Source organism: Prenolepis imparis, unplaced genomic scaffold, assembly GCF_030444845.1.
Source record: "Prenolepis imparis isolate NDT839.2.m4 unplaced genomic scaffold, iyPreImpa1.0 SCAF_9, whole genome shotgun sequence".
Taxonomy (NCBI): Eukaryota; Metazoa; Arthropoda; class Insecta; order Hymenoptera; family Formicidae; genus Prenolepis; species Prenolepis imparis.
The window spans coordinates 9,780,234-9,795,399 of NW_028141167.1; the positions used below are offsets into that span (position 1 = coordinate 9,780,234).

At 35.1% G+C, this 15,166-nt stretch overlaps 2 protein-coding genes across 2 annotated transcripts in view; one reads left to right on the forward strand and one right to left on the reverse strand.

Annotated features, from left to right (window-relative positions):
• The window catches only part of Lin (protein lines homolog), a 63,259-nt gene that overhangs the window by 13,790 nt on the left and 34,303 nt on the right, over positions 1-15,166 (forward strand). The window lies entirely within an intron of this gene.
• Positions 1-15,166, reverse strand: part of Mav (TGF-beta domain-containing family member maverick) — a 30,937-nt gene that overhangs the window by 10,333 nt on the left and 5,438 nt on the right. The window contains exon 2 of the mRNA XM_083046104.1: positions 324-444. Coding sequence (XP_082902230.1) covers positions 324-444 — 121 coding nt within the window. The remainder of the gene's footprint in view (positions 1-323; positions 445-15,166) is intronic.

The following is a 15,166-nucleotide window of genomic DNA, read 5'->3' on the forward strand; positions in this document are numbered from 1 at the left end:
CCTAGACTTAGCTTATTTTCTCAGTAAATCTAATAAATTTAGGAAATATTAAAACAATCAAAGTCGCGTGATTGGAAATTATATCTTCGTCTTGAAAAAATGTTCATAATATAAATTTCTATTATATAATTATTCGTTATGTTGGCACTAATTAATTAACAATATAAATGAAGGATCAGATGTACAAATTAAGATACCATAAATATATCTCTTCTGCTACATATAAAAGTAATTTTTCAATTCTTAATTGCATCAGCAAAACTAAATTTCGGCGAATCTGACTTTTAAATTGACGATTTTAGCAAAAATTGAAGTGACTATACCTGCGTTTTGAAATACGTGAAGATCCCGCCGTCTTCTAGACTCTTGTCCGTCGTGCGACAGCTGCACTTGTTTCAGGTACTCTCTATGTGCTCTTTCATACTCGGCCTGGCTCACGTTAGCCTGGAAACAAAACATCATAATGGTTTCTTTAAAGACTCAATCATTTATGTAACGTTGCGTGTATATAATAGCGGCAGAATAATAACGCATATACATATACGGTAAATATAGTATCTTGGAAATGCATTCTTACTCTTCTTAAAAGTTTTACGCAGATAAATAATTTATAGCATGCATCTATACATTCTCTCGTTCAAGTCCCCCCTTCTTCCCTCCCTGTCCTCTGCATTTTCGTAATATTTAAAAAAAAACAATTTTAAAAAAACATAGCAAGGCAGAGTGTTGTTGCCTCAACTTTCGATTAGCTTAATTCGATTTTTCAATTAAGATCCAACGAGGTCGAATTCAGAGCGATAATGCTGCACAGATGTGACATCGAATTTATCTAACTTTCTGGGGTCATGTCGGCTTCTCGGCTCAGTTCTTCCTCGTTTCTTCTCTTGCTTTCTCGTTCTCTTCAAGATTTTTTCTTTTCTCTATTTTAATTATTTTCTCGCTCATCTGCTCCTTCGAGTCCACTCTCGGCTACTGTTTCACGGCGATGAAACTGGCGAATACTCTTTTCTCTTCTCACCATAACCATGAGAAAGACCAGACGATGACGAGTCGGCGCTCGTAAAATTAGCTTGTTGAAACCATGACCATTGACGCGGTTCTAGCAGACGAGGGATAATGGACCACTAGAGGGTGTGAGAACTCTCTCGTAAGCCTCTCGTACAACTCCAAGAGTTGAGATCAATGGTAGAGACACCTTTGGTGTCCAAAAAAAATTTTTTAAGTAATTTTAAATCAAAGGTTTCTTCGATTACGATCTCATAATTAAAATATATAATTCTTCACTCAAAAAAGTTAATATTTAAAAAAATTGTGTGCATTTCAACTATAAGCAATATTAATATATTTTTTTAAATAATTTATATACAATATAATAAATTATTTTTTGTGCGTTAAATTAAATTACTCTTTAATCAAATCTCTTCTAGTAAATAATATAAATATTATGATATCGTAAAGAATCTCTCCAACACGGAGAGATGGCAAACACAGAATTGCATAGTCATCGCGGTGACAACCGGAAGTAGCGGCATCGAAGCAAGCAGGGAACGACGCGCGCGCGATGAATCATCATGATCTAGAAGAGACACGATGCGGCGCCTCCGCAGTCTCTTTAAAATTACTTAACTACTCTTTTAAGAACAGCTAAACTGTGCTCAGACGGTAGTCGGTTCCGGTTGCAATTGACGCGCAGAAAACAAATTTGTAGCTCGCGATGATGCGAGCGAAGGTAGATGTAAATTACACCGCGAAGTGAGTCATGAATCCGAGAAATGGTCAGGGGCTTCTCCCTCTCTTTAACGACCTCAATTTTTTTCAATTATTACAAATCGCCGAATTAATTTTCATGATCGACACATCTCGTTTACGAGGAATATCGCTGTGAATCAGCGACATGGGAAAAGAAGAAAAAGAGAGTTATCTTTATCGCTATCGAACATCTTGCGTATTATATGCTAATATCGCGGCTACCAACTCGCGCAAAACGCGGTCTACTAACAATGAGAAAAAAAGAGAAAGAGAGATAATAAATATTATATAAATCATATATCGTAAATTACATATGACGTTCGGCATATTAATCGAGCGTATCTCGTCTCTCTTCGTCAATGCGTGACATATGTAAATACGTTACAAAAAACTGTTATAAAAATATTTCTTTAATTTTGTCCTCCCCCAAAAAAATTTACAAAGAAGCATTGCTTCAATATATATGTTATTGCTTAAATCTTTTCTACAAAAATAATGATGTGAAAAAATGCGCGAATTGAGAATAAAAATACTATCGTGTGTTTCTTGATGGTGTAACCATTCGATATCGCTATAAATTTTATGCTAATACTCACGTAGACATGTAAAATTACCGCGATATACATATACCGCAATGATTTAAAAAATCACTATTACAGAATGATTTATCGTTTCTTCTACTCCGTAAAAATTCGAAATTATACAGTTCAAAGACTTATCATGTGAGAACGTTGTGAGTTTTGCACATATCTTTTTATAAATGCTAATAAATAAAACAATTTATGATCGTGCATAGAAAGCGCATTCTTAAAATTGCTTACTAGCTATACATTTTAAATAAGAAATAAGTATCTGTCAAGAATCGTGCGAAAACGCTTTAAGTAAAAAAGTTTTACATTTTATTCGTGACAAATTTCTAGAGAGAGCTGAAGAATGATACAATCTCCATTACAAATATTTTAATACTCGATATAATAAATATTTCTACAAGTGATAAATTTATTTCGCAGAGTATTAGTATTTCCCGCGAAAAATATTTCATTATTAATCGCTTATAATTCGAATTCTTAATACTACTAGTGCTTCGAAGTTATTTCAGCTACAGATTGTAAATTATTTATGCACCGATTACGTGAAAGCAAAAGTTGCGTGTACTTAATGCGAATTGCAACTTGCAATATTGTACCGTAAATATTCGCATATCAATATTAATGGCTATGCAATAGTATTTAATTCCTCACGGTAGCCCTTCGACATTGTGCAACAATCAATGTGCAAATTATCAATGCCAGTTCTCACGTCTCTGCAATATAATAGAGAATGTTTCTAAGGCGCTCATCTTCGAGAAAAGACTTTCAGCTCGCAGCTGCGTATACTTTCGATCAATTTTTTTTTAAGTAGAGAACACGAAAAAATAAAGAAAGAAAGAGAGAAAGCTAAGAATATCTTATTGAAATTTTAACGAATAATTGATCATCTTGCATATTGTATACTATGTTTATCTCTCGATTATGCTGGTATTATGCACAGACCTAAAGAATTTGAAGAGTATATTCGCGAAGCATACTTAGAATACTTGAAATACATGGAACATTGTGCACGAACGCGTTTTGACGGATCGGATTTATTTACTTTACTCGCACAAAATACAAGAAAATCTCGTGGATCTCGAGATGCGAGCAAAGCGTCTGCTTTCGTCCTGGGATCTCCGAGCAAGAGCCAGGTCTCAATTTTGTGTGCAACAAGTATGTCCCGGATGTCTTCAATTGCGGGGCCTCCTGATTGATTAATGACAGATATCCGGATGTCGGATATTTCAGAGGCGCGTCGAACGTTCCGAATGCAGCGGATAATTGTAATGAGACACGGCAGATATCGTATGTGCCTTACGGTTCGAAAATTATTAAGCTATTATCTATACTGTTTCTACATACTGTTACTATACTGTTAATGATCGTAAAAAAACATGAAGGCGGGGCCTCGCATGATTCTATCCGCGGAAAACAACACCACGGTTTCTAAGAACAAACCGAACAAAAAATATTTATTTTGCATAAAAAATTAATTTTTATCTTATAAAAGAAAGTGTGACATTCGCTTTTTTATAAATAAAAATTTAAGAGACAAAAGAGTTTCGATATATATAGATCGAAAATGCGGCTTGTCTAATCCGCGCTCGTCAGTCTGTAGTTTTAATTTGCAATTATCGCAGGTAAAAAATTATTCTTATCCTCATCTCATCTCGATTCATCAGCGTTCATTTAATCGCGAGTCCTTCCACATTATCGGCTACTGACGTCCGATGCTTTCCGTCGTGTTAAAAAAAAAAAAAGGCGTGAGAATTGTTCACGCAATCTCACGTGTCCGCTTTACGCAGTCGATGTGACGCAATAATGAACGTCAATTCCCTTCCTATTTTTTTTTTTTTTTTATTTCTTATATAGGCGTGTGCGCCTCGGGGAAACACGCGTGTACGTACGAGAGACGGCGTTTTGAGAATAAACACGAAGATGTAGAATGCATCAGCACCGCGTTTAGCCGTGCAGAGATTAATGCGTTGGGCGCGTGCATTTTTGAGGCTTCTAGGTACGTCCAGACAAGATTCCGGCACGTCGTCGTCGTCGTCGTCGTTGAAAGTCGCTTTCTCTTAAAATTTAAGCCAATCATAAATCTCGTTAGCGTCGATTCAAACCGTGCGATCATGGCGTTTGTTGTCGCGGAGCGGCTTCGGCTCGCCTTTGTATCATTTTCTCGGCGTCGGGTTTTCAGGCAAGCTCTCTTCCTCTCTCTCTCTCTCTCTCATGAACAAGGGCGTCAAGCTGACAAACTTATGGCTTATTGTACTGTATCGAAATTAGGTATATTTTGTTAGCGAGTTGAATTAAAGTGAAACACGTAAGAGATTTCTGAGAAACTCAATGTTAACTTATATTTAATTCGAATTTCGACGATACACATCGATTTATCCTCTTATATTAGATTATAAATATTTAATAATATAAAATATTATATAGAGAGAATTTATCTTCTCGCACAATAAATTTAATTCAACAAAATATACTGATGCATTGTTAAAGTAACTAAAGTAACTACTAATTATTTTACATGATTGTAAAATAAAATTACCGGTGTGTTGGCTATTTTAATCGAGAACTTTTTGAAGAAAAAAAAATGTCTATTTGTAGGCTAATTCACTTTGAATGACAACTCAAATGTCGAACCGATCGATAGATTCGCGGGGTTATCGAGAAAGACGTCATACAATAAAGATTGTAGCGCAAGTTTCTCGTGTGATGCACTAATTGTAAGCCAGGCTGTAAATAACGGTTTAGGCTCGTTAAAGTTCTTCTCCGCCTTCATTCGTCCGTAAAGCGTCGAAAATTTATTCGTCAGAGCTCAGAGCCCGTCTCGATAAATATCGAAACGATTCTGTGTCGAGGTGCGAACAAATCTCTTGACATTCTCCAAATTCATAGATTTCTGGTTTTAGAGGATCCTTAAATTCATAGATATACCGTATTGTTCCCCGTTCAATCTCCATCGAGATTAAGATATAATATATATCTTATATTATATATATTTAATCTCTCGCGATGCAACGAAAGTGTCAAACTTATGCTTCTCTCGCAAGAATTACTTCACAATTATTTTAGTTGTCCTCGTGCAATTATATAAGTATTATCTTGAATTATTTTAAGTATTATCTTACTCCATACGAATCTCGTGACGTGTGTTCCGGATTATTTTGAATTGTCGTCATATGATAGAGATTTCACAATTTTTTTTCAACGTCCGATAACTTTTTTGCTGATAACTTAATACTCTTAAAGCTGAAAATAAGACGCGAGTTGAAAAGTACAGAGAGTTCTATTTAATTTATATATAAAGATCTAGAATAGAGGAAAAGAGAGAGAAGTACATAGCAATTGCTCAAGTGCTTCTGATAAATCCGACAATAAATGTCGCCGAATTATCGTCCCAGAAATCCCATAAATATCCGACTCACTCTCACAAACATTGTGTGTATTCATATTGTATGCTAGGCTTTATCTTTCGAAAATTTATGCGTTCCGCTGTATCTATATCTTTTTTAATTATTTTCAAGTTTATTTATTCAAATTAATTTTTCTAATTGTTATCAAGTTTATATTATTTAATTACATTTAAATTTATCTTCCTAATATAATATGTGCACACAATTTTTCTTAGCTATATTACATTATTAAATATGATAGTCTTACGTATAATAAATTTACCATGGGTATTACCCGGACGTATTATATTCAACGTTTGTATGATGCGCTAAAATTAAATTTTTCCTGCAAACAACATTGCATATGACGTTTGTAAATTCCAACAACATATGCACGAGGACGTCTATAATGGGATATATTACACAACATAAATCGCAAACGACATGATGAACTGTGATAAACGATATATACGTTGTAAGAAAAGGAATTTATAACTAGAAACAATTAACGGCCGACGCGATCGACCGGTTTACTTGTGATCGGCCACCGTGAAGGAGCGAAGCAAAACGAAATCGCGAAGACAATCTGTACCAGAGATCCGATTAGCGGTTCCCACGAGATTTAATCTCCCAGCTTAACTAATTTGCCGCGGTTCTCTGTGTACTCTTGCTTTAATCACGGAACTGCGTCAAGGATTCTGCGACCGGATTTTACCTCGAGGCTTCGAAACGGTGGCGATATTGCCTCGTTCAGCTGGTAAACATCGTAAAATTTGTCTTTTAATCCATTCGCTGATTTGAATGATGGTGTGTTGCCTCTGAGCTACAAAATTAATAAAGCGTTTGCTTCTTCGATAAATAAATGCTTGAAAAATATGTATTTTCTTAGAATGGGCACGAGATCCCTTGTTATTCATGGTTCTAAGCTGAAGTTTTTTTTATAGCTAATATATTAATTCATCTCTGTATTCGCGTGTTATCTTATCTGATTGTAAGTCTCGCTTGACAATAATTCATCAAAGTTTTTTCATGTGCGTAATTTTTTGACATTCCGTAATCAAGTATGTATTTATTGTATTGATATATTGTTTTCTTCTTTGAATATGCTTCAACTATTATTCATTAGCATATTAATCATATATACAGTATTGTATTGTAAGATTATATAAACTGAAGATCATACAGCCTAAAAAATCCTTTTAGTGACAGATTCTATTACTAATTTAGTTTTTTTTCTTACTGTCATCATTTGTCAATTATATTCATATATATATATATATATATATATATATATATAAAATCATTGCATTATAAAATTCTATTAAATAAAAAATTTAATTCCCTAAAGTTTAGTTCGCGAGAAGTCATTTTCTATTTCAATTCGATTAACCCGATTATTGATGCTTCGACATTTTCATTGAGTCATTAGAATTTATCGATAAAAAATAATGCAGTAAACCCGTACAAATGTATATGAATAGATTTCTCTATCTAAATAGTATTATTATATATTGATCAAAGAAGATTTCATAATACAATATAGCGCTATATTAATATTTGTAGAAACACCATACTGTTTTCTAGTACTGTCATATGCTGTCGTATTTATATATTTAAGAACAAGATAATTAATTATTTTATGCGCTTTACCAGGCATTGCATGCAAAAATGTCGTTTGTTCAGCGACGATGCTAAAGATCCGTTTTTGTTTCTAATGAGATATAGAACAAAAAATCGTAATGAATTATTTCCACGAAAAGGCAGAGCACTAATCGATTTCGAGTCAATCCTAATTTCTCTGTCAGTCTTCGTCAACGAAAAGCACATGCAGCGTTTACGCAATGATGACGATAGGTGTTCTCTCGTGTGGGCGATTCTCTTCGGGTGGTCTCTCTCTTTTCAAAATATCTATATCCGGAACCCCCCTCGAATAGGGTCTACTTTTTTCCGTCCCATCTCGCTTGGATTTCACAAGGAATAATATTTAGGAATTTCGCAGCGACATTCGGATCTCACCTGCGACTAAATCGCTCTTCGATTCAGCCGACGAAATCTTACTATCATCACTCGGGGATATTTTCGAATCGGCCGGGATACGTTGTCCTTACGTCAACCATTGTGACGAATCGCGCCGATGTAAACCGGAATTTTATATAGTAAGCGCGAAGAATTTTTGGAGAAAGCGATACACGCACAGCGAAACTTAAATAATTCGACGAAACCGATCGTTATTTATGCCGCGACATTTAAATTCACGACTGTTATTTTTGTAGTCGTCATTTCGATAAGTTCAGAAAAATTTAGCGTGGCACGTAACATATAATTATGAAAATTCCAGAGAATGAATGATTGGCAAGAAATATAATTTGAAATGATGATAATAAGTACAAGTCAAACGTGATTGCAATTATAGAAATAAGCTCTTTTTCTCTCTCTTTCTCTCTTTTTCAAATTGATATACCTACATAAAATTCGAAATATTTCTATATTGATAAAAAAATATTAAAAAATTAAATAATTAGGTAATACAAAAAATTAAGAATTGTTTATAATTGAATCGGATTGAATTTGGGATCAATTTCAATGTATGCATCCTGCAATCATAAATCTTTCTATTCATCTACCTTCGACAGATAACATGAGTGAAACTCGTAGTTCAAAAGCGATATAATTAATAATCGATGATGAGAGAGAAAAAATTAATCCTGCCGATTGAGCATTGAGAAACATAGAAATGCAAATTCACTTTTCTTGTCTCCCGTTGAAGATCCTAGATTGAATTTCAGGTCAAACGATAAATGTTTGAACGATGTGATTTTAAATTGAGAATCCGTTTATTAAAATTTGTTCAAACTAATGATCGAAATGGATGATTTTGACATATGATATCTGATATTATTTATACGAACATGTCTCTATATTTATAATCAAAATTATGGTCGAGACTTTCGAATCCTTAAGAAATCGTTGTCATTACACGCCCATAATTTATTACAACATGTTACATTAAATATGTAATTTATTTCTATTTCTAGAGAGAGAGAGAGACACGTGGAATTATAATATATGAACGATCTGTAAGCAGCTGACATAATAGTAAAATACCGAATTATTAAAACCGAATTATAAAAAATTATTGAAGGAACTTTAAGAAGTTAACTGCGATAAGGACGCATCGAAAGCTTTATAATGATAATCGAGAATCAGATAAGCATTAAAATCAAAGTGTTATAGAATCGGGCATAGAAGACACTGTGTAAAAATAAAAACTGTAAGTCGCGCCTGTGAAATTGGCGTTACGTACTTAATAAAGACGTCTCGTTTTGTTAGACACACAAAAGAACTTCTATATATTATTTTGTGTTTCCTTTATTCAAATTGTTTTCAATAAGCTGCTTACAAATCTATATCTTATTAGGATAACGCGATTGCGTCAGCAATGGGGGGAACACCCATCGAGAAGTCGACGACAAGTTACAAAAAGAGTTACGGTTCACGATTACGACATCCCACGGTTGACACACCGAAATTCGTAAAACGTTTCGCACCTCGTTGCTATTGTTCTTGTTAGGCTTATTTCGGCCCGTATTTGACAAAATGAAATAAAATGGGTACGTTTCTCTCTTTTTTTTTTTTTTTTTCTCTTCTAAGCGCGCATACACGCGTTGCACGCGTGCATGCAATGTCAACGGCGTGAGAACGCTAACGTTGAGTAATATTTAAAGGTTAATCTTTTCACGGAATCATAGACGAAGTAACTATCTCTGACATGCGTTTGCAGGATTACTGGATTGTTGTAAGCCTTGATAGCGGAATCTCGAGTCGTGTAATTCTCGATAATGTCACGTGTAACATTTGTATTTGTATAAAGAGCCAGACTTCCTTGCAAAATATTTCAACGTTTAATTAATGCTAAACGCGCCGAGTATATCTTGACATTAAATCTCTTACATATAATCATTTGACTCGATTGAACTTTTCTTTGGATAAATATATCTCGTAAATACGCTCACACTTCTATTAATATCAATCTCTTGTAATATATTCATATAACTTAAACTATTATAATATTACAATATTATAACACGCGTGAAAACAGATTAATAAAAAAAAATAAAATATTTAGTATATATCTAAAGAACATTTCTACTATACATATAAGACATACAATATTTATATCATACACTATTTTAAATTTTATTTAAAAAATCATACATGCTTAAAATCCTAACTTTTAAGTTTTAAAATATGTTGCTTAAGCCCAAGCTCTCTATCTTTATTATGTAATAAACTACAAATATTTAAATATTTTTAAAAAAGTCTAAAAAATTGAATCTTATTGTATCGCATAAAATTGCTTATAATTAAGGGTAATAATTAAAAAAAAAAAAAATTGTGTGTGCTGTAGAAAGCATATGCTATACAAGTACGTAAAAAGTTGTCAAAATGAAAAATCATGCAGCAATCAATTAATTAAGTTTTTATTGATTTAAAATGAAATTATCCTGTTTTGCGATTATACACGCGCATATCGAATTACAGTGTAAAACGTTTGGAACACCGTGGAGTAAAGTTTGAGTTTATCTCATTCCATCATAATTCTTCAAGTTGCGCGGTGCGACAGATGGTGGCTGACTGCGGTCTTTTGGCTTTCATGTTTCACAATAGGAAGACGTGTCGCGCGGAGAGAGAGGACTGGAGATTGGCTGTGTGTATTAAATATCATTTACACGAGCTGCTGCCTGCTGTGCACGCACTCGCGCAGCGAAATGTGCACGCAAAAATGCGTGTATGTACGGTCGCGCACGTGGAGAGCTCGTTTCATTTATTATTCTGCGAGAGCAACTGGAGCAATGGCGTAGCCCGGCAGCACGCATATGCTTATGCATGCGTAAGCGAAAGTGAAGCAACAAGACAGACCACCCGCACGCACGTGTGTCCTATAGGCGCGTTTCGTTTTTCACATTTTTTTTTTTAAATCTGTAGCTAATTATATTATATATGGCTGCATAATAAAAATAGAGAGCGAATATGCCCCGATGATCAGCTGACAGCAGTCGCACCGCGTCAATTTTTAACTGAATCTTCACGGTTTTGTTATCTCACCAAATATTATTTTAAATTACAGTATATTTTGGGCAAAAGCCGTGCCGCGAAATCAATCTTCGCGAATGTTACACAGTAAAACTGGCGCCACACTATTCGCGATTCGTATACAGTTCGTGTAGTATAGCGAGAACATTCAAATTTGCATTTATGATTCGTTATTCGTGCTGATTTGTCAACGAAACAATTTTTCAATAAAATAAAAAAAAAGGGTGTGTGAAGTTGGCACCTTTATGTTATGCTATCATAGTTCTGTTAAGAGTTCTGAGTTATTTAGAACCATAGGAAGAGTTCTTGATAATTTTTAGAAATAGTTCCGGTCATTACGATATCGAAAATCAGTTTCAACAAATAGGGGTGCCAACTTCACATGTTTTTACATATCGAGTTCCAATAGTTTTGAGCAGAGTTTTAAGGTTCTTTTAAATAGTTATATAGTTCCTGATTATTTTTTGAAAGAATTCTGCAATTTTTACATAAAAAACGTATCTTTGATATTGAAAGTATGTTTTTTATCTCTATAAAAATTGCAAAACTTTCAAAAAATAATCAGGAACTATAAAACTATTAAACAATTCAAATTTACTCATCTCACGGTTGCTCCTTTGTTGCCCGATGCTTCCACGGGCCTCCTCCTCGTAGAAGTTTCGAAACACTTGCACTCGCGTTATTTTTTTTCGTTCGCGACGCGCGGCGACGCCCGAGTTTTAGCTATCACAATCTTCGACGCGTTTCGGTAAAACGCGAGACTCGCGAGAGCTTATTCGCGCGCGAATAAAATCGAAGCTCATCCATTTTCGCGTCGACCGTTGATTACGAACAATCGAAGAAGAGCACTGGAGGTGGAGCTAGACTGGCATTGCCAGGTTCGGAACGCGCAACGACCAACGACACGTCGCGACAAGTCGTAGTGGTGGGGCATTGTAGGGCTCGCGACGCAACGTACGTGCGAGGTTCAGCGAATCACGTCGCGATTACATATCTCCACCACTACGACCTGGTGAGGGTATGTAGTCGCGACGTGATTCGCCGAGCTCCCACGTCGCGAGCCCTACAATGCCCCACCACTACGACTCGGCGCGACGTATCGTTGCGCGTTCCGAACCTGGCAGTGCCAGTCTAGCTCCACCTCCAGTGCTCTTCTTCGATTCTTCGTGATGAACGATCGCGCGCTTCTTGCTGGTCCGTGAAAAGACGAGTGTATTGATTAGCGTCTTTGGTGGTTAATTATCGTATAAATCCGGTCGCGTCGCACGTACTAATATCGTAATCGCGATCGCACGCGCGAGATTGATCTCGTCGGCCGTGAATCTCGCTCAATATTCGTCTCGCTTGCGTCCTTCGGCGACTTCAATGCGCTCTCTTGATCATCTTCGTTCGATAAGCCCCTGCGAAAAGTGGGTCTTGGAAAAAGCGGCGACGCGAAAATGGAGCTTCGGTTTTATTCGCGCGCGAATAAGCTCTCGCGAGTCTCGCGTTTTACCGAAACGCGTCGAAGATTGTGATAGCTAAAACCCTTTGTCGCCGCGCGTCGCGAACGAAAAAAAATAACGCGAGTGCAAGTGTTTCGAAACTTGTACGAGAAGGAGGCCCGGGGAGGCATCGGGCGACAAAGGAGCAACTGTGAGGTGAGTAAATTTGAATTGTTTAATAGTTTTATAGTTCCTGATTATTTTTTGAAAGTTTTGCAATTTTTATAGAGATAAAAAAACATACTTTCAATATCGAAGATATTTTCAAAATATCAAGTTCTGGGGAAAGACGTTAGAGTTCTGAATCGTACTCGATAAGACAAGAAAAAACGTGAAAACTGCATGGCTCTATCTATTATAGTTTCGAAGAGATTGATTTTTTAAAATTAACACACTTTTACGAAACATTTAGAAAATCACGAACTCTAACGCGTTTTTCACGAGAACTTGATATTTTAGAAATATCTTCGATATTGAAGGTACGTTTTTTTATCTAAAAATTGCACAACTCTTTCAAAAAATAATCAGGATCTATATAACTATTTAAAAGAACCTTAAAACTCTGCTCAAAACTATTAGAACTCGATGTGTAAAAAAATGTGAAGTTGCAATGGTACCCCTATTTTTTCAAACTGATTTTCGTTATCGTAATAACCGGAACTATTTCTAAAAATTATCAAAAACTCTTCCTATGGTTCTAAATAACTCAGAACTCTTAACAGAACTATGATAGCATAACATAGAGATGCCAACTTCACACACCCAAAAAAAAAAAAACGCAAATACACATAATCTGCGAGGGTCTTAATAATTTTGAGATCCGAAATCAAATGATTAAATACTTCACATATATTACGTTTTTATTAAACAACTTTGAAAAAATTTTTTTGTTTTTAATCTTTCAATTTATCTTTTAATATTATTATTATTATTAGATGTAGTATAAGAGAGTTTATTTCAACGATAAAAGTATCTTAAAATATTTCTTATATACACATAAAACAAACTTCCAGATTTAATAAATCTTAATTAAGAATTAATATAATAATTAATATAAGTATATAACTACTTATAAAATATGTATTATGTATATATTTTATATACGATTAATAATCAATAATAATATTTTTAGACTTTCTTTTCTATATTATTCAAAAATTTAACTTTTAATAAAGTTGCAAAATCGTTCTGAGGTGTGAATTATATCTCGTTTCGTAATATTTGCATATTTTCGATCTTATACTTTCTACATCCAAGATAAACTGCCTATGTTTCGATGTATCTATCTATAGACACGACTGACTAGGTAATTTTGTTCAACAGAATTAATTTAAATTCGTATACGTACACTCTTGCATCGCTTACGTCAGAACTGATAGTAACAAGTTAATTCTATCTAAAGACGGTGTAACCACGTGGATGCGTGACACCTGTTGCACGTCAATAGACGTCGCGCCAGAGCTTCGTATTTTATCCGTTAATCTGAATCACCCCACATTCATAAAAAATCAGATTCGGATATATTGCATAATTAAATGCTAATTGGTTACTAATTTAGTATTCTAAGCATGAATATTTATTGCTTCTAGCCATTAGAAAAATGATATTTAAGACGAGGATGCTAATTCCATATTTATAAAGTAACACACACGATAATTATTCTGGAAAAAATAATAAAAGCAAAATAATAAGAGCAAACAAATCTAAATGTATAATTAAATATTTTTAGAATAATTTCTATCAAAAATAGTAATTTAATATATTAAAGAATTTTAATATTCACGTACGCGTCTCGTCGATTTTCTGGGAAAGGATTCGCCTATCTACAAAATACTTTGAAGCCGTCCATTATCCACATATCCATCTGATATAAGAGATATGCGTGTTAGTGAAAGAGGGAAAGACTTGGTGGGATGCGCCGCTTTCGTTTTCAATGCACGCGTTCGGCAGCATCGGCACGAAATGGTCGGGTCGAGTAAAACGCCCAGGATTGGATAATGACAAGCCGCCTCGCGGGGTAATTTCACAGAAGGCGAGGACTTATACTACGATCTGTCAACACATGCTACCGCATGCCGCGGTTGGCACGAAGAAACGCCATTAAGCGCAATGATGTACTGAAGTCATCACCGCGACTTTCCGCGATGCCGCATAATAACAGTGTTAACAAAAAAAAGCTTCAATTTTTTTTAAATCTCTCTACGTGAGAAAGCCATATTCTTCATGGAGATATAATCATGGAAGTCGGCGGTTCGATATTAATTATTAATTGAAAGATAGAATGCAAAAAGGAGCTAAAAGTCTGCGATTTTTCAATATCGTTCAATTCCGTTTTTATCATATTAATGAAATTTTGTTCTAAAATCTAAATCTATCGTTCTCTATCTGTTATAATGTATTATTACATTCATTTCTATCTAACATTAGAACCTAGTCTACAAATTCCTAGCCAACATTAGAACCAATTAGACGACATTAAAGTAAGTGAAACTGATTACAGTGCAAGTCTCGAGTTATTTTGACGGTGTTTATCAAATTGTTTAATTTGCACTGTCAAAGAGAACGAGATGCCGCGATGCTCGAAAGTCCAGAACCGGAATAAAAAAATATTCTCCAAGAGCATTCTTGATTTATCGTTATCTTGATTATTCGCGCGAGCCCCGCACGAAAAGTAGCGTTAGTTAATTGCGCCTCTCTCGCGGATACCTGCCACGATATCCCCTCTTTCCCTCTCTCTCTCTCTCTCTGCGAATGTCTTCCCTGGAATGCGGTCCTCGATCCGAGCTCTGGAGACGCCTAGGCGTATTCCTTGACACACTTAATTACGCGATGGGATATATCCACGATAATATACGCGACATAGAGA